Below are 23538 nucleotides of genomic sequence, written 5' to 3'. Positions count from 1 at the left end.
TAATTTTTTTTAAAAAAAAATCATTACTTTTGGCCCCAATCCAGAAAACCTTGAGTGCATCAGAAGGCGGCTCACTAATGGCTGCTGTTGTGGTTTTCACATATTGATTTGAGCTAAAGGCAACTCTCATGAAGATCAGAAGCCAATGGACCCTGCATTTCCTAGGAAACTCGAGTGGTAAAGGGCTTCTGAAGCCGATTCTTTTAGGTGGGAAGATGTGATCCAGCCTTAACCCAGCACACTCTTTTCTACCCCTGTCTGATCATCTGACAGTACACCCTCCCATCAGATGTCAGGGAGATAAAGAACTACACATGTGCTGTTCACATGTGCTGTTAAGTACCGTAACCAGCTAATCCAATCAGGAGGAGCAATAGCATAATTACTCTCAACCCTGCATTGTGAAGAATGCCAAGAATGGGGAATATTGGCTTCACTTTGCAAATTGTTCCCTGGTTTGTTTGTTTTTTGCTGTGACTCATATTTGGCAGCAGCACTTACTAATTCAATTGAGAAGGAAGCCAAGTTGCAATAAATGGGGAAGGCCTGCATTTTCACATAGTTTTCTATTATTCCACTCATTAGTGTTTATATTCTTTGTATGGTGTTTCGCCCTTATCTCTTCTTCCTAATAAACCAGCCTATGGCCTTCATTCCTTCAACACTTCAATTGCCTGAAGGTCCCTGCTTTTTTAGCTGATGCTGTTCATTCCTTCTTCCTAGTTCTTATGCCTGAAATTCCCTTGCAAAACACCCACACGGTGCCACCTCTCTCAGTTTCTTCAAAGCCCTTACTAAAAAAGACTCTGCTCCAATCCCTTAGTCCTTCATCCTATAAAGAAATGAAGCCAAAGCCCATGTAAGTGTCTATTCTTGTCCTTACACTTGTTTTTCTCCACCTGTTCTACTCAATTAAAATTCAGGGGATGTCACAGCAAATTTCCTCTCCTCGGCAAACACCTCCCTGAATCTCCAATGGAAGTGGAACTACCAAGAGGGACCTGCCTGCTGATCTTAATACCCAAGAGCATTTGAATGGAAGGAGATGGTCTTTCAGAAATTTGGGGCCTAAGTCATATAGGGCTTTAAACCCTGGTGTGAGAGCCTTGAATTGGGCCCAGAAATGAACCGTGGCTGTTTTAAAGCAGGGGTTATACAAGTTCCAAATCAAACCCCAGGCAGTATTCTGCATTTTGGATCTAGTTTCAGTTTGTTGGCCCCTACGCAACTGCCTCCAAGTAAGAGCCTAGCACCTCAGCCGCCTCTCCTGATTGAGAGGGAACAGAGCTGCAAAAGCTACTCAGGGCATGAACCTGGTTTTTGCTTGTATTTTGTAAAGCTATAATATTGGGTGTAACAAGAATAATTAATGTGTGCCATTTTATGTGTCAGCTTTTGAGACAGGGGTTCCAAATGAAAGGACTTGCTTTCGTAATATCCCCCACAGTTGAAAGATCAAGGTCAGCTCTGAACCCTACAATCCCTCTAGCCCTTAACCAACAGCATTTATACTTACATCTACGAAAGCCGTCCTTAGCACGAGATCTTTGACCCATCCTCCTAAAGGTTTCAGTGATGGGTAGGCTGCATTGGCCCACAGGGATGGAACCTGGTTGTTAAGAAAGCTGTGGTACACTCTCTCCATTTCTTCCGACATCACGACGAATCCTGCAATAGCTTTGTTAAGCGTTTGTAGAGAGGTCTGGAAGTTAAACAATGATAGTGTGTTTTATCGTGCCATGGAAAACCAAGGCCTCTTGTGACAGTCCAGTCAGGCTCATAATGGCACCCTCTCTTTGCTTTTGCTGCAGTCAATCCTCCAGCAGGAGGCTACTTCATCCCTCCTTCCCTTCCACAGCAGGAGCAGGAAGAGGAGAAGGAGTTCTGCACTTCACCTCTGCACTTTTGGAACATTGAGGAGCCCATGGATGTAGCCAGGATTTTTGTTAGTGGGACAGAACCTCAGTTAGTTAAGCATTTTTATTGATTTAGGGGGGCGGGGAAGCTGCCCTTACTGTAACAACTTCATTATGAGTACCTTTTTTTCTAGAAGAAAAGCACTGCTGGCTTTTTTGAAAATGCAAAACCCACAGGCCTAACACTGATTAATTTTATACTAAAGGCACAGGAACTAGTTACATATTTTTAGCTTCTTGCCCCAAAATGCTTCAGCCAAATGGAGGCAGTAAAACTTTCTTGACTGGCATTGGGGATTATCTGTAATCAAACACTACACAACCAAATATGCAGAGAAACAAGGGTGAAAATTCCCTGTTAGTAAAATTATATGCCTCTAAAAACAGTGATAGGGACGTGGGTGGTGCTGTGGGTAAAACCTCAGCGCCTAGGACTTGCCGATCGTATGGTCGGCGGCTCGAATCCCCGCGGCAGAGTGAGCTCCCGTCGTTCGGTCCCAGCTCCTGCCCACCTAGCAGTTCGAAAGCACTCCTAAGTGCAAGTAGATAAATAGGTACCGCTTTATAGTGGGAAGGTAAACGGCGTTTCCGTGTGCTGCGCTGGTGCAGGCTCACCAGAGCAGCTTTGTTACGCTGGCCACGTGACTCGGAAGTGTCTCCGGACAGCGCTGGCCTCCGGCCTCTTAAGCGAAATGGGCGCGCAACTCCAGAGTCGGTCACGACTGGCCCGTACGGGCAGGGGTACCTTTACCTTTAAAAACAGTGATATGTTCTTGGAGCTGTTATCCTGTTTTGTCCACTCCATTCCTCCAAGGTTATTGAGTATTTTTAGCAGTAATGAAGATTGATAACAATTAATTTAAAAAACCACTATATGCTACTGTGCCACAAAGCTTACTGCAACCCTTATGGGTGGCAGAGAAAATCATAAAATCAATCTTGCATTCTGTGAAAGCAGCACTTCCAAATGCAGCCACTGTAGCAATGTGTAGCAGCCAGGGACTCCTCAGTCCTTAGAGCCAAAGATATATGATCCCGTTCTGTGGCCAAATCGCTATGCTGGGGGAAAGCCAGGTGGAAAGTACTTAAATTATCTAAGCTGCAGAAGAAAAGAGCAACTTTCGAAAGGAAAGAATCAAATTATACCGTGGTACCTCAGGTTACATACGCTTCAGGTTACATACGCTTCAGGTTACACACTCTGCTAACCCAGAAATAGTGCTTCAGGTTAAGAACTTTGCTTCAGGATGAGAACAGAAATCGTGCTCCAGCGGCCCGGTGACAGCAGGAGGCCCCATTAGCTAAAGTGGTGCTTCAGGTTAAGAACAGTTTCAGGTTAAGAATGGACCTCCGGAACGAATTAAGTACTTAACCTGAGGTACCACTGTATAGGGAATAAGAGGCTAAGGAAGGACAGATGTGAAGTACAAGAAGCTTTGGGCATTTCATGTCATGTGATGTGGCATTTGAAAACTATGAAGGTTTTCCTTCTCCAATTTTCTTCGCCATTTGCAAGATTGAAATCCTATGCATACCATCTTCGATGTAGATGCAATTGAAGTAAATGGGATTTACTTCTGAGAAAGCATGAATAGGATTGCACTGTAGGGCTTGGCCTCAAGTAAGAACACTGGAGCATTGTGGAACAAGCTGTACAAGGCAGAAGTAGGAGAGTGTTGCTTTAGCTTCTAGCACACACCTTTCACTTGCTTTTATTATAATGTCACCGGTGTATGCTTTACAAGAGTGATAAGCAAAAGGCAACTCCCTGTTTTGAGAAATGTACCATCTGAATTCCATGAATGGGGAAGAAAACAAGAGCAGAGGAGGAAAGAGAGGCAAGAGCAACAAGGCACCAGTACACAGACATTTGCTTTTGCCAAAAACAAACACACAGATGTGACCACGATACATTTCTTCACATATCCTCCGTAAAATTACCACGTGATAATTACAGTTTCATCAGTTTCCCTGAGGATTTGTAGTCTGCAAAACCAGACGGCCAGCCCACCAACCAACCTATTCCTTATGTCTTCCAGGGGAAAAAAACAGATGACAAAGGTCCGCACAGTTAAAGCTATGGTTTTCCAAGGTGTACCAGCTGCAGAGTCACTGCCACCGTACCCTGAAACTCCCCATTTTGAAACTTTGTACTGCCTGGTGCTCTCAGGAAACCACCGGCAGGAGTGGGAGTCTACTGCCTGCCTTGGCGAAGCTGAGGTTGCGACAGACCCAACAGCTCTCCTCCCCACTGATGGGAGACTGGTGTAGAGGCAAATATCCTATACCCCATCCCAGTGAACAGTGCTGGAGGTTAACATGGCACCGTAAGTAGACACAACATATCACATCCAGATTCAAGGGAGGAGAGGAAGGATGGCCTTATGAATCCCTGTCATATAAGAATGCATGTTCCCTGCAATAATAAAATATCGAAGCATTTTATTAGATGCCTTGTTTTCAAAACTCTTTTTTAAAAAGCCATTGTCATTCCCCCAAATATTTAAAGGACAAGTACGTAATATTTCTCTTTTTATAGGATAATTTGTAAACTCCTTAGAGGTTTTCTTACGATCTAGTAGCCTACAAATTTAACAGTTCATAAATTTAAGAAACAAACAAATTCTAAACGATGCTTTGCTGACATCTTAAGACAGTGACACAACAGATAATTGGTTGGCCTTACAGGTTCACTGCATTCTCCCAGCAGAATCTCAAGAGCCTTTTCATTATATTCAGCTCTGGTTTATTATATTATGCTAAGATCAGAAGCTTCTCAAGAGTAGCTTTTGGGGCATATTGATTCTTAGCATAATAAGGCTGCCCTTCCACAGAACTGGCTTCTAAATACAAGCACAGCAAATCAGTAACATCAATATTTATGCCAGCCAAGGAAAAAAATATTGTTATACCCTTAACAGAATGAGAAGTCGGTTGAAACGATCCACTTCTTGCCCAAGGACTGTAGTCAGAGAGTCCAACCGCCCTTTGTCATCCCTGACAAAAAGGGTTTCTGCAGCTACGTCCATGTCAAGTTTTTCTGCAACACAAATGCTGAGTTAAACTCTGAACAAAGCTTGTCCATGTCATTACCATCCATTTAGAACATACAGCTATCGTCAGCAACTATTTTTTTTAAAAAAAATAAGGGCCTTATTTTCTACTAAGCAAGAACTCGGGGGCCAGCAAGCAACATGAGAAATTCCTTCTGACCCACTTTCATACATGGTTTTAAAAAACGCCACAAGCCCAACAGGCCCATTGGTCTCTTACCCTCTTGACAGCAACAGAAGCATTTGGCAGAGCCATTTCTGCACCTGTTGTTAGGATTAAGGATGTACCTTGAACCAGGAGCCTAACCTCCGTAAGTTCATTCAGCTCACCACAACTTCTCTCATCCTGCTCATAGGGGTGTGTGAGAGAGATGAGATGAAATGCAACAGAGGGTAAGTCTGCATGGGTGGCAACCAGCCGTTCTAGTCCCACTGGGCAATGGCTGGGTTCTCTCTGGCCACCCCTCTGCTCAATCTCTCTGTCTCCCCTTCAACTCCATGTTGCGTGGACCATGGACTCCATGTTGCGTGGACCTTGTGAGGCCAACCTCACAAGGGAAGTAGATTTCACTGTTCACAGCAGTGATTCAATTGAAGCCCTTTGTTTAATAAAAAGATGGTTAGAGCATGGTAAAAAGTAAAGACACCACCTTGCCAACAAAGGTCCATATAGTAAAAGCTATGGTTTTCCCAGTAGTGATGTATGGAAGTGAAAGCTGGACCATAAAGAAGGCTGATCGCCGAAGAATTGATGCTTTTGACTCTTGAGAGTCCCATGGACTGCAAGAAGATCAAATGCATCCATAAGGAAATCAGCCCTGAGTGCTCATTGGAAGGACAGATCCTGAAGCTGAGGCTCCAATACTTTGGCCACCTCATGAGAAGAGAAGACTCCCTGGAAAAGACCCTGATGTTGGGAAAGATGGAGGGCACAAGGAGAAGGGGACGACAGAGGATGAGATGGTTGGACAGTGTTCTCAAAGCTACCAGCATGAATTTGACCAAACTGCGGGAGGCAGTGGAAGACAGGAGTGCCTGGCGTGCTCTGGTCCATGGGGTCACGAAGAGTTGGACACGACTAAACGACTAAACAACAACAACTAGAGCATGGTTGCAAGTTCAATCACTGTAAGGGACAGCTGCATATTCCTGCATTGCAGGGGGCTGGATGATCCTCAGGGTCCCTTACAACTCTATGAGTCTATGACTTCTATGAAAAAGGGAAACGATGTGTGTATGTGCTGAAAACAAGACACCAAAAACAAACTTATCTAAATACTAGTAATCTTGCCATGTTTGATAAACTGGCAGGCGCCATACACTTGACATTTACAGATTATACATGAGGGAAAGCAAGCTTGAGGTCCAAAACAGCTGACAGCTTTCCAGGGAATGGGATTTATCAATCCTATGCCCTTGGCGAAGGGAGGTGGTCTGGTAGGAAGGTTAGCAAACCAAGCAGTTCTCAGGAGGAGGAAACATAGTTTTTGCTTCTAACAAATGAAAGATGGGCTCCCATGGCCAGGCGGGACTGCCTCTAGAATAGTTGCTATGTAAGAAGGGAAAAGCAAGCCTGGTATGAAAAGCATGTGTGCCCTCCTGATACCTTGAGAGGAGCAACTGAAGACCACAAACAACTTCTGCTGCTGGCATATGTGACATTTTCTAACACGGGTTCCTCAAGCAAGGTTATTTGCTCCAGGCTAATAGAATCTGGAGCTATCCCTTAAAGAGATCTGAGCTAGTTGTTCCAGACCACATGGCTCTTACAAGCCATTCTTGTATTCATAAACCAATAATTTAGGAACTTTCAACACTGAAACTATGTCAACTTTTACTGCCTGTGCAATTTTTTCTGAATGTTGTATGGAGAAATCACATGCATTTGACGTTTTAACTTCCCAAATGTGTGGTCTTTTTCTATGCTGAGCAAGAAGGGAAATTTGGAAGAAACTTAGATGGGTATCTTTTAAAGGTCTAATGGCCTATATTTCCAAGCTTTACTTTGCTGCATATTTTGTGATTTTAAATCTCTGCTGTGGTTCTCTCACCAAAGTGTACTTGGCATCCACAGAATTCTTTTATATTTATTTTCTTTCTTTCCTTCATTCCAACAGAGAATACATCTCACTGAACTACATCTAAGAAAACACACATAGGATTGTACTGCAGGGCTCTCCAGGTTTGTGGAAAACAGCATTCTTCATTTCTGGTCTGCGCTAGCTCAAGACAGTTATAGCTGTCAGAATGGTTGACAGATTACTTAGTAGGGCTGGCAACCAATTAAACATTTTCCTTCCTTAATTAACTCTTTTGCTTTGAGTAATTGCTTGATTAATTAGGTAGATATTGCGTAGGTATTTATTTAAAACAACAGCTTGTCTCAACTAAACAAGAGAGATATAGCATTCTTCACCACATGACCTGCCTCAGAAAAGATGAATATAAATTGTCCACAAGAATGCTACCTGCTCTGCATGCTGCTTCTCAGGGGAAGCTCCAATTAAAATAAGAGTTTTAAATCGGTGAATAATAAAATAATTATGTTAAAGCTGTCTGTTGTTGTTGTTGAAAAGATGTTTTCATAGTTAGTGCTGGGCAACATAGCCAACCAAGCCAAGCCATTTCAAGATAAGTTTGTTGTTGTTTTGGCAGAGTGCTGGATCTTACTTGAGTGTTTATCAGATATTTCTCAATTATTAGAGGGCAGCCAGGACATTTGAAGTGATTTCCTACAAATATTTTCTGAAAAGCAAAAGAGAAGGCCAAGAGGCAGCAGAGGAGCAAGCCAATCGGGTGCCTGGGATGACGCACATGCCCTGCACCCAGGAGTGGGGCGAGTCAGGGCAGGACGCTCTATGGGGCCTCCGAGGAGTCTGCCTGCCTCCTTCCACTCTGCCGCCCTACAGCTGAGGGGGAGGCGGCGGGCGGACCATTTGGGGCAGCTCGGAGCCTGCGGGCGCCCAAGCTACCGCGTCACTCCCAGGAGAGCCACGTGGCTCGGGTGCACTTCAGGCCCCACGGTGAGTGCCGCCTGGCATATTGTCACCCCCCTCAATGGTGACACCCACCGCACTCCCTTCTTCCACTCACTCCCCTGTCAAGAGGGTACAGAACAAGGCTTCAGGCAGATTCTGCCCCTCATATTGCTGATCTTCTTCAGAACAGAAAAGCACATGTAAGTTTTCATTGGAAGTGGAAGCACATTGTTCTCAAAACAACAACAACAACAACCCTACACAGAACTTTGCAAGGTACCATCATGCAGATAGTTGCTGGCATCCATCTCTCTCTCCGCAATGGAAAAGTGTGCCATTAGGGGGTAAAGTTAAATTGCTGGGAACAGCGCCTGCTGTGGCATGGGCATCTATTGGCTAGTGTATGCGACTTTTAATGCCTATATTCTGTTTTCTAACCCTCAGAAGTTCTCAAAGTGGCTTACAAAAGTTTTTTTTTTAAATAGAATACAAGCGCACACATTCAAGTGTGGTGTCAGGAACAGAAATAACATGGTGTTCGTATGGTGCCATGGTTACTCAGGTGGCATTTCCTGGTCTTGATTATGGTTAACCTTCAGCCTTCACCTGTGACCTTTGAGGTGAGGGAATGGCTCCAAGCAGCTGGAACTTGCTTGGCCTATGATGGAGGCAAATCTTCCCTTGCTAACATCATGATCATATCTCTCTTCACAAATTCTTAAAGAAGTTTTTTTCCAGTTGTTGTAGAAACATCTGCGAATCTTCTAGGCATCTCTCGGCTGAGAAACTTTCATATATGTATGTGCATGAGACAAAAGTTGGAAACCTAGGCCTACTCTACGGGAGATAAACCTGCTGGAGGAAGAATTGGCAAAACTTGGATTCAACTGTGGACTCACATGCTTCTAAAGTTGACCATGAGTGGTCTTTCCAGGAGCAATGGGACGTGATGGCATTCTGTTGCTCCCAGAGGGAATTGTAGGGGAAAGACATGTAGAACTGGGATGGACCAATTCTCAATGAGGCTGTCCATCCCTGTGACCACAGATTAACATGTTGGCATTTTTCCACACAAATCCCACTGCTCTGTAATCCACCAAATATTTCTTATTCTCTTAAAAATCCTAAACTACAATAAAACAAGTGAAGCCTACAATCCATCTCAAGTTGGGGCATGGCCTATATTAATGTATGTGGAACTAAGTAAGAGAGTTAGGGCAGCAGTCAGGGAGAGCAACTTAGTGACACAGAGAGAAGGCATAGGTGTTCAGCTATGAGAATTAACACCGCTTGTAGCATGATCTACCTCTTAAAGATCAATGGCATAATTCCAGTGATCGGCTGTTTCCTAAATCAGGGAATTAAGCGGGGGAAACTACATCAGCAGTCATATTAGAAAAGAAAGTCAGTGCCTTCCATACCAGGAATTTTAGCCAGGATTGAGGTAGCGAGCTCCTCAACAATCTCATCATTGCTTTTTCCTGATCCTTGGGCAGTTGATCGTGGCTGTACATCAAGTATTGTAGTGATGAGGGTATTTGTCTCTTTGCGCTGTAATAAAGAAGTGATACATTCTAATTTGCACCTCAGTTTTTAGGGTGTCCATGTTCAAAATAAATTATTTGATTTCCATAAGAAACATTTACGTTTATAAATCTGTCTACCCATTTAATGCCTTCTTCATGCTCAAAAGAACAAACATGGCCACAGATGGTTGCATATGAAACTCATCATAAAGTAGAAGTTTTAGATTTTGTTCCCTTCAAAGTTTGCCACTTGTAAAAGTGCATCTATCGTACATTCTTGAATCTTGACACCCATTTCCATTATTGATTCAATATAAGAATTTAATCCCTCAATATCTATAAAGTTAACAATAACTTTTAGTACTTTCGTTTGAAAAAGCAGGCAATTGCTCCTACTTATTTGTAACTTAGTCCACTAAACTTTGTAGAATGCGTTATCAAATGTAGCTATAATAACAACAGAGTAAAGTTAACATTTAATGATTTTGGATAATTATCTTGCTAGCAGAAGATATAAAATCCTTTCTCTAGACGGTGAGTTTTATGGATGGGTTCTTCTTGGAGGGGGGTAATATCATCTCCCATTTCTTAAAGCACTGAATCTTAAACACTGCTTCATTAGTCTAGTTTATAATGAATGATACACCATAAGCAAAATGGAATAAATACATTTTTAAAAACCCAGTCCTGATTTTAAAAGAATATTGTTTTTCATATCTGCTTCGGGGGGGGGGGGATGATTTGAACTTCATATGCAAGTTATAATTTGTTATGGCAATATTTAAAATAGGTACTGCTGAAATGTTTATTCAATGTAACTTCTGTCTCACTGAGTCACTGCTGAGGTGACTGTGCTGACTATTAACCACCATTAACATTCATTGTTCTAACTGCTGACCTTTCTCTCACTGTTTTGCCCCATTAAACAAACACACACAGAAAGAAAGTGTAGCCATTGCCCTAATGTGATTCTATGATGTTTATTAATATAACCAAAAATAGGCTTGACTTTTATTTTGTGATTGCTAAAATGTGAGCCTGATACATATATTTCTGCAATAACATTAAAGGAAAAGGGTAAAGGGACCCCTGACCATTAGGTCCAGTCGTGACTGATTCTGGGGTTGCGGCGCTCATCTCGCTTTATTGACCAAGGGAGCTGGCGTACAGCTTCCGGGTCATGTGGCCAGCATGACTAAGCCGCTTCTGGCGAACCAGAGCAGCGCACGGAAACGCCATTTACCTTCACGCCAGCGCGATACCTATTTATCTACTTGCACTTTGACGTGCTTTCAAACCGCTAGGTTGGCAGGAGCAGGAACCGAACAACGGGAGCTCACCCTGTTGCAGGGATTCGAACTGCCGACCTTCTGATTGGCAAGTCCTAGGCTCTGTGGTTTAACCCACAGCGCCACCCATGTCCCTGCCCTGAGACCTTAGGGTGAGGAGTGGATGATAAATAAATAAAATTATAGTAAAGATTTATTTTTCTATCATCCTGATTATGCTTATTATATTTCATTATTAATCCATCCAAAACCACATTTTAAAATTCGTGGGTTTTTTTCTGGGCAAAGTATGTGGAGAAATCATAAGCACACCCTGCAAGGCATGGCTTGAAAAAAACGAACTGAGTTTTTTAGGGTATGGTGGATTAGTCGGGGAATCATGAACACACCTGTACCTTGAAATATGTTCCATTCTAGAACTAAGTGGTGTATTTGGCAGGTGGGTGTGCAAATACAGAGCCCACCCGGCCCTGTCAGCATCCCTATAAAATTCATTTTACTTCCTTGGCCGTCACCATCTTTTTCCCAGCAGTTCACCCTCAAAATGAACTCAATTTACACTTCTGGGTGGGATTCCCCTTCGTCCACAATCATTTTTATGTCTAAAGTCAGCTACTGTTTATTTTTCCAAACCACCCTACTAAATTCTCATTGCCTTAAGCAGTATCACTAAGGGGTGTGTGTGGGAATCTTGCCTCCAATGGAGCCTCCACCTTCAGTGGCAGTCAGTCTTTCTGCTTAGAACGGCAGGATAACTGACGGCAATGAATTCACAATGCATCAACTGAAAGCTCATATCTGAGGTGGGAGGTGGTGGTATTGACTGGAGTACATTTTCTTTAATCGCCCTTTAGTTTTATTTGAGCCATGCAAAGTGTTCTCCCCCAGAGACACAGCACAGCACAACAGCATTTCCAATTGACTGAAAAGAATCATACAGAGGATATGTCGTGTCATGACAGAGTCACACAACTAAAACAATGTGTCCTCCCCCTTTTGGCTTGGAGGGGGGCAGATGACCTTTCCAGTGCATTGTATGCAGCAGTTTACACAGTTAAACAAAGAACGACACACAAACAGACAACTGCATTTGCGAATTGCAATGCTCTTTGCAAACTTCCCTGCTGGCCCTATTTGAAGGCAGCCCTGTTCAGGGAAGTTTTTAATATGTGACATTTTAGTGTATTTTTCATCTTTGTTGGAAGCCGCCCAGAGTGGCTGGGGAAACCCAGCCAGATGGGCGGGGTACAAATAATAAATTATTATTTATTATTATTATTATTATTATTATTATTATTATTCAACTTGATACATCTGATGCCAGCGGGTGCATAGGTCATCCCATATCATCACTTTTTATAGTGGGTGATCATAACTGTTTTCGCCTGCCATTTGCAGAGCCACCCCTTTGCTTGACAATATCAGTTGTTAATATGCTAGATACCTGACAAGAAAAGAATGACAAAGAACAGTAAGTGGTGTGTGTGCCCATCACCTTCTCATCCTCACTTGACCAGACAGACAGTAACCCTGAGGCAATGACAAGCTTGTTGAGCTTTCAGCCAGATCTGAACTAGTCATAAAACAGTCATAAAAATAGCATTACTTTCAATAAAGAACTGGATCAGATAGCAAAGTAAGAATTCAAGTGAAATGGTACAGCTGATGAATCCGTCAAATCATAATCTGAACCAGCATCAATAATCAAATTACATCTCTAGGAGTTTTGTGACTAACATACTTCTTTTCCAATGAAAAGCCATGCTTCAATAACTGGCTACATTTGCAAGTTGCAGTAAACCATAGTTTAGCATGGTGGGAACCTCAGGTGTGTGTACCCTTTCTACCATCTTGCTTGGCTAGGAAGACCTTTCCCCTTTCAGTTTTGCTTAACCATAGTTTGTCAGTTTGTCTGAACCAACAAACTGTGGTTAACATGATATATACACTGTACTTTTACATATATAAGACGACACCATGTATAAGACGACCCCTAATTTTTGAGCCCAAAATTAAGAAATCAATATTTTAAACATCAAACAGAACAACTTTGATATTTTATTAAATATTCAAAGCACCAGAACTGGCATTGTTGGCTCCGGCGCTTTTGGCAGCTTCTTCATGGCAACCGCGGGAACGTAAATAGTGTTTTTTTAAAAAATATATACCCCTGTTCATTCATCATCTGTGTATAACAAGATCCCAAATTTTGGACTCTTTTTTTTTTTTTTAGTAATAAAAAACATTGTCTTATATACTGAAAAATATGGTAGTTTGTTTAAAACAAGCCAACTTGTTAGACAGCATTAAGTCACAGTTCCCCAGGTCAGATGTTAATAGATGCACAGATCTCTTCACCCACTATGATGTGCAATCAGAATAAGGATGTGTGTGAAGGAATATCACGCAGCCATGATGAACACAGAGTTCAGGAATCATGGTTTATGAAGCAGTACACAAACTTCCAAATGTGCCCCATCAGGCACAGAAATGCAATTTGGATGTCAACTGGGGGTTTCTGTGCAATTTTAACTGAATATTAATAATCCCCCACTTGGCTTAAAGAAATCCAATCTCCACTGAGAATGCTAACTACACACGCACATTAAGATGACCTTCAGTAAACAATTTTTTAAAAAATTGCTTCAGAATTGTTTAAGGAAACTGCATAGCATAAATGTATTAAATCTGAATGAACTGGTTGTCGTTGTAACTTTAAAGCTGTTCTTCCTCTCATTAGAGTTTTAAAGCCCATTAGATCATAAACAGATACTATTGATGTTAATGAAAGGCAGCTTTTGAATAAATCATAACATGATTTTAAAACAAAACAAAAACTACTACTTGTGGGGAAGAAGCAGCCATGTGTGGGCGGACTGCTTAGCAATCACTGCTTGTTATTTCTCTTCAACCAACTGCAACCATTAAACCAAACTCTCCTTTAACGTTAAGGAGTCTAACTCATTTATCTTAATTACCTTAGAGCACATATCTTAAATATATTCACAAACCTGGAAAGCTAAATTGGCATTTTCATGCATTCCAAATATTTCTGGGTCATCAATCAAAGGAAGGTTTTCAATGTAGTCTTTAAAATCTTGCAGACTGTCAGCCACTGGGGCAAAATATATACCTATTGTATCGAAAGGCAAACACAGCAGAGAAAGGTTACTGACATACAAAACTGGTTCAAAATCATAGTACATACATGTGCTTTGTAGTTTTATGAATATGGGGGTAAAAGACAGCCAAAAATTTAGATCAAAGTAGTGACAGAATTTAAGGTTTGAGGTGTTTAATTAAACTTTCATTAAAAAAATATGTATGTGCCAAAGGAAGCACAGTCTCTAGTCTAAGCACCAGTATTTAGAATGGGTAAACACTAACTAAATTAGGCAAATTTCTGAAGCTGTGTATTAGGACAGTAATCCTAGCCAATCAACAAGTGTTAATTGAAAAGACTAATTTTCTTGTTAGATGAACTGGCCCGGGGGATAGACCATTTGAAGTTCAAAGTATCAAAAGGGCTGAGTGTTGAATAGATGTGAAAAGCCAATCCCCCTTTGAGGTAATGAGCTTCAGCACATCAAAGGAAGCAACATCCCCTGGGTTATAAGAGGGACCAGAATTTAGCCTATGGGAGAAGATATGGGGTTAGGGCTGGAGTGATGCAATCCGGGAGCATAAAAGGAACTGTTAAAGTGGGTTGTGCCCTGCAGGGCAACATGGGCTGCAGAGAAAGGATAAAAAGGTAAAGGGACCCCTGACCATTAAGTCTAGTCGTGACCGACTCTGGGGTTGCGGCGCTCATCTCGCTTTATTGGCCAAGGGGTGTACAGCTTCCGGGTCATGTGGCCAGCATGACTAAGCCACTTCTGGCAAACCAGAGCAGCACATGGAAACGCCGTTTACCTTCCCGCTGGAAGGTGCTTTCAAACTGCTAGGTTGGCAGGAGCTGGGACCGAACAACAGGAGCTCACCGGTGTGATTCATCCGGTGTGATTCAAAGACTCACGAGGACTTCAGACCTTCTAATAGTTCTTGACACTTTTCCCTTGTGTTAAACTTTAAACTCAGACGATCTAATAAAGACTTTAAGGAGTTCTTGTAAAGCTTATAAAATATGCAGTAATCTCTTTAGAATCTATAAAGCCTGCAGGCCTCCTAAATCCCTGAACTGGGGCATTTCTGTTAATAACTTTTACATGCTGCTCTAATCGGAAAAGTTAACTGTGTAAAAATAGCACAGTGAAGTGAAATGTTTATGTTGTGATTCCCAGAACAGATATGTGCAATTTACATATTACAGTGAAATAAAACTGCCCTTTCCTAACTGGTTTCCTATAAGTGTTAAATTGAATCTGTATGGATTTACATTCATCCTCGTGTGTGTGTGTGTGTGTGTGTGTGTGTTTTAAAAAGCTTCAGTAATTGCATCCCCTTAACAAGGCAATCATGTCTAAGCAGAGCAAGGTGTTGCTGTCTTTCCCAGGGTCTTACATGACATCCCAGCCAGGGGCAGATCTAATATGAAACTAATGAAGCTCAAGCTTCAGGGCCCCTAATCCTGGAAGGGCCCCAGAAGTGAATTTAGTCCTCGTTGCTTAAACACTGGGGGTCTAATAGGCCCAATTTGAATTGCAAGACTCAAATGTTATTATTACAGTGGTACCTTAGGTTACATACGCTTCAGGTTACAGACTCCGCTAGCCCAGAAATAGTGCTTCAGGTTAAGAACTTTGCTTCAGGATGAGAACAGAAATCTGCTCCGGCGGCGCGGCGGCAGCAGGAGGCCCCATTAGCTAAAGTGGTGCTTCAGGTTAAGAACAGTTTCAGGTTAAGAACGGACCTCCGGAACGAATTAAGTACTTAACCCGAGGTACCACTGTATTATTATTATTATTATTATTATTAATTTCAACAATCCCAAAGTTTGATAGTCAGTAACACAGATTTTGTAAAGATTTGGCAATCGGTTGTGGAACATCCCAACTGAAGAAAACAACAGTGGTTACCCAGACACTGTTGCTGGTTGCACCATAACATGGTGAAGGATGTTTGTATTCCTAAGCACTCTACCCACTCAGCAGAAACAGTGCTGTTAGTTGTATATGATAGTTTTCTTCAGTCATCTGATTCTGAGAAAATTTGCTTACTGCTAGATCAGGAGTGGAGAACCTCAAGCCAGGGGGATAAATACAGCCCCCCAGATTTCTCTATGTGGCCCTCAGGACTCTCCCAGTCAACACTGCCTCCTGTATCCCTCTTGAGTGCTTTTGCCTGGCTGGAATGTGTCCCTGAACCACTAGTGAGGTTGAGTGGTTACAATGTGGGCTTAGGACCTGGGAGACAAGGGTTCAAATTCCCACTCAGCCGTGAAGCTCGCTGGGTGACCTTGAGCTAGTCACTCATTCTCAGCCTAACCTATCTGACAGGGTTGTTGTGAGGCAGAGGTACTGTCTTGCATCTAAGATTGGGCAGCTGTCATGAGTCACACGTGTGTGACATCATACATGCACGCAACGTCGCATCGGTGGAAAGAGGCCAAGTGGGGAGCCCAGTGCAGTAAGGCTTCTTCTCTTACGCTCCGAAGGAGCCAGCCATTCAACCTGTGTCTTATACATGTGTTTGTGGAATGATCACTTGGGGAATCTTCACTGGAAACAACAGTGTGCCAGTCATGACTGCAGTAATCACCTTGTGAATGCCAATATTGCTCTGCCAATCTGGCAAAACCAATAAATACCAATCAAAATATACGTATTCCTGCTCTGTCAGGCAGGAGGGGGAAAAAACTGAGGAGATTGAGCCTTCCTCCCACAATTATTGGCTTCTGTCTCTGTCACATGATGAGGGAATTACCCAGTCCAGTGGCTTCATTGTCCACCGCAGTAAAATGGCAGACGGTAAGGAGAATGGCTATATGGCTTGAAGCGCCAAAACAGTGAGTTTGGGAAAGGCAAGTCTCTATCCGATGAGCCTGTACACAAGTGGTTATCATAGGACTTAGCTGTAGGCAATAGATTTTGTGTTGTATTGCTGGTGGAAGATGGAAGCCGCACAGAGTAGCTAGTGAAACCCAGCCAGATAGGCAGGATATAAATTAAAATATATATGTTATTATTATTCTTATTAAGCATATAAGTATGTCTAGCATTCAGCAGGTTTTCTATCTATAGCTGCACAGTTCTGTGCTGAAAGCAACTAAGGACTCACAACTAAAAATCTTACAGCCTCCACAGCCTGAAAATATATTTACCTGATTCTGAATATTTATAGTCTTCTTCTAACGTTTCAGGAGCAAAAAACCTCCTTAGGACTGTGCGAAGACATCTCTGATCCCAGGCATCTGTAACTCGTCCTCCATATGTAATTTCACCTGCAAAACATCAGTTTTACAGATTATGAAGACATCTGCACTTTATGTACATAATTCATTTTCCCTGGGTATATATTTTCACATTGCTGAACGGTTAGTTAAGAAAATGCGATGTTCTCAAATCAGAATTCATTGAGTCTTCTTTTCCTTATAACAGGAAAGAAAAGAAGGCCTAAATAAATTAGAGTAGGCCCACTGAAATGAATGCAAGAAAGTTAGTTATGCCGAATAATTTAAACAGGTCATCTTTGAGCAGGACTAACAGTGGATACAAACCAGATTTTAAAATTTTTCATTCTACATCTGGACCAAACTAGCTTGTATTTAGAACTATATTTATATGACAATAATGTCCAGTTATTTAAGAAATTTGGATTACTAAATAGGGCTGCCATACATCCCGGACATATCCAGGATTTGTCCAGTGCTAATAGCATCTGGGCAGAATTTCCGGAAATCGTGAAAATGTCCAGGAAAACCTGGACGTATGGTAACCCATGTCAGAAGTGCTGATTTTTTTGTGAACTTTCTTAAAAATAACTCAAATGGCAGAAAGATCAGTCTGAAAAAATTGTACTTTTCAGTTGGCAGAATAAATCTACTGTAAAATTGTTAGGATATCTGTCTGCTGGAAGGAATACAGGTTTGAAAATGACTACTGATGGAGGACTGCTATTGTGAAATTTTGCTTTCTGAATAAAATTCTTTCTACCTTGAGAAAGCTACTGTGAAACGAGCTTTGATATCTTCTGAGTTTGTTTGAACTGGTATCTAATATACTTATTTTGAAGAGATAAGCAAGCATTTCATCCCTTTAGGAACAGATGATATGCATTATTTAATTCAATCCAGGCAAGAATAATTAATAGCTCCCAAGGATAATGTTTTACTGACCAGCCCTGTTCAAATAAGATAATGTCTCCTGACATTTTGCGTATGTCATACCTTTGTTTCCAGATATTAAGAAGCTGGATTAAAGGAACTAATTTTTATGTACAGAGGATATTAATGCAGTAAAATGAGACCTTTGTGGTTATAGCAGGGATTTCACAGTCCCTGCATAATATAGTGAGAAAAGAAACAAAAATTGTATTGGCTGGAATGGAATGTGATGACAGTAGCATCTCAAAGTCACATTAAGAGCTGTTGTGGGGAGCAAAATTTCAACAGCTGATGAAATGGAAGAGACAGAGAAGCTCAAGCAATTCAGGTTTTCTTCAGCGCAGACCAAGTATGATGTTTTCTGTGACTGCTTTGGAGCTATGGAATTCAGATAGCCATACTGAATAAACAAACTCAAGACTAGCTGAGTAGAACCATAGGTCCTTCTCTCCTGCAGGAAGCTCTCCAGGCCACCTATCCTCACTTCCTCAAAACTAGTCAACATGTTCTTAATTCAGAAATAGTGAATGGTAAAAATGTCCTTGATTCCGTAGGTATCCAGATGAGGGGGCTGATTGCTTATGCATAACTGAATTAAGAGTATTTTATCTGCTGCTGTTTACTATTTTTAAAATGGTCTGGAGGTGGATTTTAATCTCCAAGTCCAATTCTAACTGTAGACATTTTCAACTTTGCGTTTAGACTGGTTTCATGGTTGCTATCATGGCTGCTCCCATTCTTGTTGCAAGTCACTTTGGTTTGGGGTTTGCTGTTGTTTAGTCATTCAGTCATGTCCGACTCTTCGTGACCCCATGAACCAGAACATGCCAGGCACTCCTGTCTTCCACTGCCTCCCACAGTTTGGTCAAACTCATGCTGGTAGCTTCGAGAACACTGTCCAACCATCTCATCCTCTATCGTCCCCTTCTCCTTGTGCCCTCAATCCTTCCCAACATCAGGGTCTTTTCCAGGGAGTCTTCTCTTCTCATGAAGTGGCCAAAGTATTGGCACCTCAGCTTCAGGATCTGTCCTTCCAGTGAGCATTTAGGGCTGATTTCCTTCAGAATGGAGAGGTTTGATCTTCTTGCAGTCCATGGGACTCTCAAGAGTCTCCTCCAGCACCATAATTCAAAAGCATCAATTCTTCTGTGATCAGCCTTCTTTATGGTCCAGCTCTCATTTCCATACATCACTACTGGGAAATGGTCTGGGTTAGTGGTTCTCAATTAGCTAAGTACTGCGGACCACATGCTTTTCAAAAACCAACCATGAATCCCCTAGTTTTGGAAAATTTGATATCCCTATGATAGTTTTGTTATGTTAATGGTGCCACAGACCCCCTGAATGGGTTATGTGGACCCCCAGGGTCTGTGGATCACCAACTGGGAATCACTGGTCTAGGGTCCAATGAGCCTGGATAGCTCAGTTGGTTAGACCATGGTGCTGATAACACTCAAGGTTGCAGGTTCAATCCCTGTATGGACCAGCTGCATATTCCTGCATTGCAGGGGGTTGGACTAGATGATCCTCAGGGTCCCTTCCAACTCTACTGTTCTATGAGTCTATGATTCTGAGCCATGCAGTAAGATATAAATATAATAAACAACTTAGTAAAAATAGTTGGTCCTACACAGCTGAGAAGGAATCTCGGTGAGACCGCCAGTGAAATAAAACAAATTAGCTGTAACTAAGTGTTTGACAGACATGGGTGAATGCACAAATCTTCACAACTCATACTGACAGAGTACTTTCAGTTGCAATTTGTGCCCACTGAATAGCCTTCACTTAGCAGGCAACCCTGAAAGCACTTGCATTCAGCTCAAAGAATTTGCAGTAATTCTACTCTTCGGCTTGGTAGAACACAGCACAGACAAATAGAACATTTGCTGTTTATAACAAGTGAGATGATTTATCCTGTGACACGGGTAACTACTGGCAAAAAAATGTAAAACCAAACAAAAATGAATAAACAAGCATGACATTTAAAGCTCACTTTAAATGTTAGTACTTTATCACAGAGATAATTCAACCCCATTTTAAACAGCATTTGTAGAAACCAAATAGTACGGTAAGTAAAACACTGTAACGTATGCAAAATGCAGTTTTAACTTTAGTGAAATAAAATCACTATCCTAAAAGGAAATATGCACTGCCTAAACTACTATAAACAGGATTCTTTATGTTTTAAACATACATTCTAATCTTAATACATATTCCGCCGTGCCTGACTCTTCACAAATTCTCAACTTTTTCTTAACATTGTTTATTCTTAAAAAGAGTGTCAACTCAAACTCCTTGTGGTCAAGGAAGGTATGCATGCTGATCAGATGTGGATAGCAAGATACATAAAACAGACATAAAATTGGAGTATGTGGCTGTCAGGAAAAATGGGTTCCATGTGCAAGATCAGAAACAGCACTTGTGTTTTGTTGGGATTCAATCTCAATCTGTTAACCATCATCCACCCATTTACTGTGGAATAACATGTGCATGGATAAGCAATAATATCACAGCTGTTATTAAACTGGCAAAATACTGTACCTGTTATATATATGAGGGCATCCCAGGGAACCTTCCCCTCTTGGCAATAAAGATTGAGGTTCAATAAGGCGCATTCTCTGTCACTGTCATTAAATTCATAACAAATGTTCCAACCAAGAGGTCCAAATTTTTTCCTCTCCTTGAAGATTAAGAGACCACAAAGAGATTAAATTAGGTTTGATCAGTGTCCTCTGAACTTCACGATGCGGTTTTTGTGGAATTTTTTTTATCGTAAAAGGCAAAAGATGTGTACATTCTGAAGAGAAAACCAGAGCACGGTGTCTTTTTAGTGTAACAATTATTTGCCTCCTTCTGTTTAGTTTGGCTAGTTTCCTACTGAGTGCCATTTCATGGATTATTTCATTCATTTATTGATCCTGTTAAACTGTGATCATTCTGTCAGGTAGCGCACACATGCTCTAGGAAATTAACTAGGAGAAGGGCTCCTATGGTTTTGGAAAATGTAATGAATATAATTATTCCTTACTCAGGATTTTATTTTATTTTATTACTGCACCTAGTTTGCATCTGAGATATGCGCCATTAAGGATCCTTGTTGATCTGGAGACCACGCTGAAGGGCAGGGCTTTTAGATACCAGCAGTGTATAGTCAGTCTTTTGGAAATCTGGGAGGACTAACTAGTAATGTCCATAGGTCAGGAAATCAACCAGTTTTTACAGAGTTGAGTGGGTGTGCGGAAAGTCTTGGTTAGGGTTGTTCCTCCTTGGCTCTGTGACTTTTGGGGAAGCTGTTGTTTCTGAATTGCTCGGGAATCATCACAAAGCAGAGGAAGCTATGGGAAACCTGGTATAAAAGTTAGATGTAAACACTAGCTTCTCAGTAAACATTGACTCTTCTACAGGATTTTACTAATCAAAAACACTGTACAGTACATGAATTCACAGCTCCATTAAATGAATGTCTACTCAGAAGTAAGTTCTATTGCATTTACTGAGACCTACACCAATTCTCAAGTATTTATAGTATCTCAACGCTACTACTAAGGGGAGGCATCTATATTTCAAAATGAGAAATGTCCATGTTTCCAAAGCGAAGTTCTTTGGACATAATCAAGATAAACTGAGGCATAATTGTGTTTCACTGATATCCACTTCTGATTCAACCGCTTTAGAATTCAAAAGGAGTCTTTTCATAAGTGAGACTATTATAAATGCATTAGAAATGGAACTTCTAACTTTTCCAGACTGTTCTGGTCTAAAATCTGTACATTTCTGCAATATTTTACTGCACACTTCAGCAAAAATGCAAAATTTACAGGTTGTTTTATTTCAGTACAGGAAACTTGGATGTAGCCCCAGATAACCCCATCTATCTCTGTCCTTAGCTCTGTGACTTACAAAATGTGAAGCAAAGGACGCAGAAGAAACTCTAGGAGAGACAAATGAGAATCTTGGGGGGGGGGGGGGAGAGAGGGTCTCCTGATTCTCCCTTCTTATATGTGGGGCACAGAGTAATTGGACAGCACATTTCCCTCTCCTCAACAGCAATATGCCCTTTGGATTAAATTAAAGCAACAAAGATGCTCATCTACTGCTGTAAACACAGCAAACAGGAATTGTATTTTCTGCCCTCAGAAACATTTGATAATATTTGCTGCTTTAAATTTCCAATAATTAAAAATAACTAATTAAAATATTCATATAAGAAACTCATGCCTAGACCTTAAGATTGTGATAAAAATGAGATAGCCCCCATCAGCACTGCTACTCACAGCAATGTGGGAGAAAGGCAGAATACAAATTTGTGGAGAGGGAGAAAGAGAGAGGGGATATGCTTTCTGAACAGCGTAACATCTACTGAAGCTATTGCTGCTGCCCTTTTTCATATTCTTAAAATAATAAGAGGTACCTGAATGATAGCATGGAAGAAACAAATGCCAAAAATTATTTTTCTCCAGGTTTTCCCCAGGATATTTTCTTCAAAAAACGAAGATGTCATTTCTGTGAATGCTCGTCTGATGTTTGCTCGCAGACCTTTCGGGGGTTCATTGGTTACCTGAATACATACAGATATAAATAAATGTATTGTTATATAGTTACTAGACGGACTGCTAAACATCTGCACTGATAAACTGGCCCATAGCAAATCTTCTTGCAATCCTAGGATAACATTAAAGTCTGTAACCCTGCCATGAAGCAGTAGTTACAAATATTTACTTGCACAGATATAGGACTGAGCTACATAGGTTTGCCTTCTAGTTCCTCACTGTGTTGTCACATTTAATTTATGAATTAGCAGCTATCTGCATGCAAACTGTATTTTATATTCAGAAGGCGGCTCACAGCTTTTAACCACATTAATGCACTGATTGCTTACCCCAGGAAATATATGGAAATGGAACTCTATGTTATGACAATAAGGAAATTTAGAGCAAAGAAAATAGAAATCATCTTATGCAAGAGAAGGGTGGGGAGGAGAAGCAACCAATATATATGCAAGTAGAATAATGCATGTAAGTAAGAATTGATACTACAAAACAACTCCTATGGGTTTTATTTGGAAATTATATTTTTAAGCTCCTAGATATTGGGTTACTGGAAAACTGCTTTAACCGAGTAGAAACCAATTGTAGCCACAGGTAGTGTTATTAAAATCAGTAGAGGTAGTACAGTTCATGGCAAGACAAATTTTCTGCAAAATCATATGGATATAATACTAAAGGAATGCAGAAGAAAAAGAAGTAATTGAATGGAACTTTTCTCATGGGACGCAGGTCTCCCCAACCTGTCTGGTCTTTGACCGCAATAAAGATTGATTGATTGTCTCCCCAACAAATTCAGAATGCTTTAAAAAGCAGTAACATATGGGGTTCAACTTCAAATGCACACTGCTTCTCTGCCTAACATACCTCGCAGGGTTTTTGTGAGGCTAGAAATGGAAAGGACTAGAACTGTGTACCTTGAGCTCCTCAGACAAAAGGTGGCATATAAATGTAAGAGCAAGGAAGAGATG

The 23538-nt window shown here is 41.3% G+C and overlaps 1 protein-coding gene across 2 annotated transcripts in view; it reads right to left on the bottom strand.

Moving 5' to 3' along the window:
• DNAH6 (dynein axonemal heavy chain 6) overlaps positions 1–23538 on the bottom strand; it is a 124075-nt gene that overhangs the window by 5112 nt on the left and 95425 nt on the right. For both annotated transcript variants that reach the window (XM_083419152.1, XM_083419153.1), the window contains 7 exons: positions 22435–22581; positions 20565–20703; positions 17022–17141; positions 13774–13895; positions 9369–9498; positions 4829–4956; positions 1517–1702 (listed from right to left, as the gene is read on the bottom strand). In XM_083419152.1, the coding sequence (XP_083275278.1) occupies positions 1517–1702; positions 4829–4956; positions 9369–9498; positions 13774–13895; positions 17022–17141; positions 20565–20703; positions 22435–22581 (972 nt within the window). The remainder of the gene's footprint in view (positions 1–1516; positions 1703–4828; positions 4957–9368; positions 9499–13773; positions 13896–17021; positions 17142–20564; positions 20704–22434; positions 22582–23538) is intronic.

The sequence above is a fragment of the Podarcis tiliguerta genome (genome assembly GCF_965153285.1).
Source record: "Podarcis tiliguerta genome assembly, chromosome: 17".
Classification (NCBI taxonomy): Eukaryota; Metazoa; Chordata; class Lepidosauria; order Squamata; family Lacertidae; genus Podarcis; species Podarcis tiliguerta.
The sequence above is the reverse complement of the archived record's forward strand: the minus strand, read 5'-3'. Positions and strand labels throughout refer to the sequence as shown.